This window comes from Coregonus lavaretus (assembly GCF_964263955.1).
Source record: "Coregonus lavaretus genome assembly, chromosome: 5".
In the NCBI taxonomy this organism is placed as follows: Eukaryota; Metazoa; Chordata; class Actinopteri; order Salmoniformes; family Salmonidae; genus Coregonus; species Coregonus lavaretus.
This window is the reverse complement of record NC_139992.1, coordinates 35,434,073-35,439,430: the sequence shown is the minus strand read 5'-3', so window position 1 is coordinate 35,439,430 and position 5,358 is coordinate 35,434,073. Positions and strand designations below refer to the sequence as shown.

General features: G+C 47.0%; 1 protein-coding gene across 1 annotated transcript; it reads left to right on the top strand.

Annotated features, from left to right (window-relative positions):
- Positions 1-1,362: 1,362 nt before the first annotated feature.
- Positions 1,363-2,101, top strand: LOC311129238 (uncharacterized protein; the record flags this gene model as incomplete). The annotated part of the gene is made up of 2 exons (XM_084161536.1): positions 1,363-1,783; positions 1,956-2,101. The coding sequence occupies 2 exons, from the start codon at positions 1,363-1,365 to the stop codon at positions 2,099-2,101; spliced, it is 567 nt and encodes a 188-aa protein (XP_084017662.1).
- Between the last annotated feature and the right edge of the window lie 3,257 nt (positions 2,102-5,358).

The window sequence follows — 5,358 nt, the reverse complement described above, 5'->3', positions numbered from 1 at the left end:
ACAGAGGCAGAACCATCTTCTTCCCACCTGGAGGTTATGGAAATCATCCCTAACACAGAGAAAGACCTGGCTTCTGCCCACCTGGAGGTTGAGGGAATCACCCCTAACACAGAGTTTGACCCAGCTTCTCCCCACCTAGAGGTTGTTGACATCACCCATAGCAGAGAGGCAGTCCAGGCTTCTTCCCACATAGTGGTTATGGACATCACCCCTATTACAGAGGCACACCCGGATTCTTCCAACCTGATGGTTGTGGACATCACCCTTAACACAGAGTCAGACCCGGCATCTTCCCACCTAGTGATTGTGGACATCACACCTAACACAGAGGCACACCCGGCTTCTTCCCACCTAGTGGTTGTGTACATCACCCCTAAAACAGAGGCAGATCCGGCTTCTTCCCACCTGGAGGTTGTTTACAAAAGCCGTAGCACAGAGGCAGACCCGGTATCTTACCACCTGGAGGTTGAGGACATCACCCCTAACACAGAGGCAGACCCGGCTTCTTCTCACCTGGAGGTTGTGGACATCACCCCTAACAAAGAGGCACACCTGGCTTCTTCCCACCTGGACGTTGTGGACATCACCCCTAACAAAGAGGCAGACCCGGCTTCTTCCCACCTGAAGGTTGTGGACATCACCTCTAACACAGAGGCAGAGCCAGCTTCTTCCCACCTGGAGGTTGTGGACATCATACCTAACACAGAGGCAGACCCGGCTTCTTTCCACCTGAAGCTTGTGGACATGTCCCCTATAACAGAAGCAGACCTGGCTTCTTCCCACTCAGTGGTTGTGGACATCACCCCTACCACAGAGTCAGACCCTGCTTCTTCCCACCGTAAGGTTGTTGACATCACCCATAACTCAGAGGCAGACCCAGCAACTTCCCACCTGGAGGTTGTGGACATCACCCCTAACACAGAGGCAGACCCATCTTTTTCCCACCTGGAGGTTATGGACATCACCCCTAACACAGAGCCATACCCGGTTTCTTTCCACTTGGACCTTGTGGACATCACCCCTAACACAGAGGCTGAGACAGCTTCTACCCACCTGAAGGTTGTGGTCATCACCCCCAACACAGATTTAGACCCGGCTTCTTCCTATCAGGAGGTTGTGGACATCATCCCTAACACAGAGGCAGACCCGGCTTCTTCACACCTAGAGGTCGTGGACATCACCCCAAACACAGAGGCAGGTACTGCTTCTTCCCACCTGGAGCTTGTGGACATCACCCCTAACACAGAGGCAGACCCGGCTTCTTTCCACCTAGTTGTTGTGGACATCAACTTTAACACAGAGGCAGACCCGGCTTATTCCCAGCTGGAGGTTGTGGAAATCACCCCTAATATAGAGGCAGACATGGCTTCTTCCCACCGTAAGGTTGTGGACATCACCCCTAATACAGAGGTAGACCCGGCTTCTTCTCACCTGGACGTTGTGGAAATCACCCCTAACAAAGTGGCAGAACCCGTCTCTTCCCACTTGGAGATTGTGTTCGTCACACCTAACACAGAGGCAGAACCCGTCTCTTCCCACTTGGAAGTTGTGGACATCACCCCTTACACAGAGGCAGACCCGGCTTCTACCCACCTGAAGGTTGTGGACATCACCCCTAACACAGAGGCAGACCCGGCTTGTTCTCAGCTGGAGGTTTTGGACCTCACCCCTAACACAGATGCATATCCGGCTTCTTCACTCTTGGAGGTTGTGGACGTCACACCTGAAGAAAAGCCTCTCATGGTGGCCGTCTCCGCCACTCTGCCATCTGACATCCAAGCAGGTGAGTAAGACTTATAGAAAGCACTCTGACAGGTGCCATTTGTCATGATAACATGTAAAGTGTTGGTCCCATGTTTCATGAGCTGAAATAAAAGATCCCATTCAACTGGCCAGTGTTTAGAACCTTCGGATTGCATTTATTTACATTCTGTCCTGCTTTTGTCCCTTTCCAGAGGATGTTGCTGTGGTCACCCTGGACGTCACCCCACACGTCACCAAGGACGTGACCCTGGATGTTCCATGCAGGGCGAGGAAAGGGGCAGTCCGGCGTTTTTTTTGCAGGCTTTGGAGGGCAGTGTGCTGCTGCGCTTGCCACTAGGAAGAGGAGGAACAATATTAATTATTCATTAGACCAGAAACAGGGTTGAACCATTAAAATTAAATTATTTGCATTATAGTTGCCTTCAATTCTGATTTTCTTCTGTTTAATTCTTAATTAATTTCAGAACATTTCTCTAAACTTTGTGGAGTACGTTGTGTAAATAAGTGGGAAACATCCCAATCCCAATTTTAATGCTTTTAATAATTTACTTATTACATTTTTTTAGATGTGTTATTTGACAAAAAAGTGGAGGGCGCTCAACCAACTTTGAGTCGAGGTGCAACCAAAAACCTTAATCATAATTTAAAAGGAAAAGCGCAACTCTTTCTCACTATTAAAAATGCATTGTTTTATTCAAGCAAGGTTAAAAGATTAACGTTTTGGCCTAGTCCATGACGATATGCAAGTTGTGTTTGCCCAGTAAAAGGGGGACCCAGACTCACCCTGGTTCTTGAGGGTTGCAGACACTGAATAATTATCATTTGAAATAAATGGCACTTTTCAAGTCTTGACTAAATATCTTTAATGAATATAAATTAAACATATATATATATATATTTTTCAACTTTATATAACCAGGTAGGCCAGTTGAGAACAAGTTCTCATTTACAACTGCGACCTGGTTAAGATAAAGAAAAGCAGTGCGATAAAAACAACAACAACACAGAGTTACACATGAGATAAACAAAACATACAGTCAATAACACAATAGAAAATCTATATACAGTGTTTGCAAATTTAATAAGTTATGGAGGTAAGGCAATACATTTAGTATTAACACTGGAGTGATAGCTGTGCAGAAGATGATGTTCAAATAGAGATACTGGGGTGCAAATTAGCAAAATAAATAACAATATGGGGATGAGGTAGTTGGGTGGGCTAATTACAGATGGGCTGTGTACAGGTGCAGTGATCGGTAAGCTGCTCTGACAACTGATGATTAAAGTTAGTGAGGGAGATAAGAGTCTCCAGCTTCAGAGATTTTTGCAGTTCTTTCCAGTCATTAGCAGCAGAGAACTGGAAGGAATGGTGGCCAAAGGAGGTGTGATATACCTGCAGGAGCGCATACCACGGGTGGGTGTTGCTATGGTGACCAATGACTTCAGATAAGGCGGGGATAGATGACCTGGAGCCAGTGGGATTGGCGACAAATATGTAGTGAGGGCCAACCAACGAAAGCGTACAGGTCACAATGGTGGGTAGTATATTGGGCTTTGTTGACAAAATGGATGGCACTGTGATAGACTACATCCAATTTGCTGAGTAGAGTGTTGGAGGCTATTTTGTAAATTACATCGCCGAAGTCAAGGATCGGTAGGATAGTCCGTTTTACGAGGGCATGTTTGGCAGCATGAGTGAAGGAGGCTTTGTTGTGAAATAAGAAGCCGCTTCTAGATTTAACTTTGGATTGGAGATGCTTAATGTGAGTCTAGAAGGCGAATTTACGGTCTAACTAGACACCTAGGTATTTGTAGTTGTCCACATATTCTAAGTCAGACCTGCCGAGAGTAGTGATTCTAGTTGGGCGGGCGGGTGCAAGCAGCGTTCGATTGAAGAGCATGCATTTAGTTTTAATAGCGTTTAAGAGCAGTTGGAGGATACGGAAGGAGTGTTGTATGGCATTGAAGATCGTTTGGAGGTTTGTTAACACAGTGTCCAATGAAGGGCCAGATGTATACAAAATGGTGTCGTCTGCGTAGTGGTGGATCTGAGAGTCACCAATAGCAAGAGCGACATCATTGATATACACAGAGGACAGAGTCGGCCGAGAATTGAACCCTGTGGCACCCCCATAGAGACTGCCAGAGGTCCAGACAACAGGCCCTCCGATTTGACTCATTGAACTCTATCTGAGAAGTAGTAGTTGAACCAGGCGAGGCAGTCATTTGAGAAACCAAGGCTATTTGTCTGCCAATAAGAATGCGGTGATTGACAGAGTCGAAAGCCTTGGCCAGGTCGATGAAGAAGGCTGCACAGTACTGTCTTTTATCGATCGCGGTTATAATACCGTTTAGGACTTTGAGCTTGGCTGAGGTGCACCCATGACCAGCTCGGAAACCAGATTGCATAGCGGAGAAGGTACGGTGGGATTCGAAATGGTCGGTGATCTGTTTGTTAACTTGGCTTTCAAATACTTTCGAAAGACAGGGCAGGATGGATGTAGGTCTGTAACAGTTTGGATGTAGAGTGTCACCCCCTTTGAAGAGGGGGATGACTGCGGCAGCTTTCCAATCTCTGGGGATCTCAGATGATACGAAAGAGAGGTTGAACAGGCTAGTAACAGGGGTTGCTACAATTTCGGCGTCTAATTTTAGAAAGAAAGGGTCCAGATTGTCTAGCCCAGCTGATTTGTAGGGGTCCAGATTTTGCAGCTCTTTCAGAACATCAGCTATCTGAATTTCAGTAAAGGAGAAGCCGGGGGGGTGGGGGGCATGGGCAAGTTGCAGCGGAGGGTGCAGAGCTGGTGGCTGGGGTAGGGGTAGCCAGGTGGAAAGCATGGCCAGCCGTAGCAAAATGCTTATTGAAATTCTCGATTATAGTAGATTTATCGGTGGTGATAGTGTTTCCTAGCCTCAGTGCTGTGGGTAGCTGGGAGGAGGTGCTCTTATTCTCCATGGACTTTACAGTGTCCCAAAACTTTTTGGAGTTAGTGCTACATGATAAATATTTCTGTTTGAAAAAGCTAGCCTTTGCTTTCCTAACTGATTGTGTATATTTGTTCCTGACTTCCCTGAAACGTTGCATATCGCGGGGGCTGTTCGATGCTAATGCAGTACGCCACAGGATGTTTTTGTGCTGGTAAAGGGCAGTCAAGTCTGGGGTGAACCAGGGGCTATATCTGTTCTTAGTTCAGAATTTTTTGAATGGGGCATGCTTATTTAAGATGGAGAGGAAAGCACTTTTAAAAAACAACCAGGCATCCTCTACTGTCGGAATGAGGTCAACTACAATTGACTTGAGGATCAGAGCAGGAAGGCTGACTGGCTAGCCCTGATGGCCCTCTGCCTCTACCTCTGTGTGGTTAATCTCAGCCAAGAGGTTGTATGGGTTTTCTGTCTCTCTCTGGGTGTGAATCACTATCACTATGACCTCTTGCTCAGCCTCCCCTCTCATTCCTTGCTCACAGGAGCAGGGGTGATGGCATCCAGGGTAACTCTTCCTCTCCTGTATCTAACCCATCTTTCTGGCTGTGAGTTCGATTGAGGTCACTCGTTCTCTCTCCCAGGGTGTTGGATAGTTTCTCCTCCTCTGTG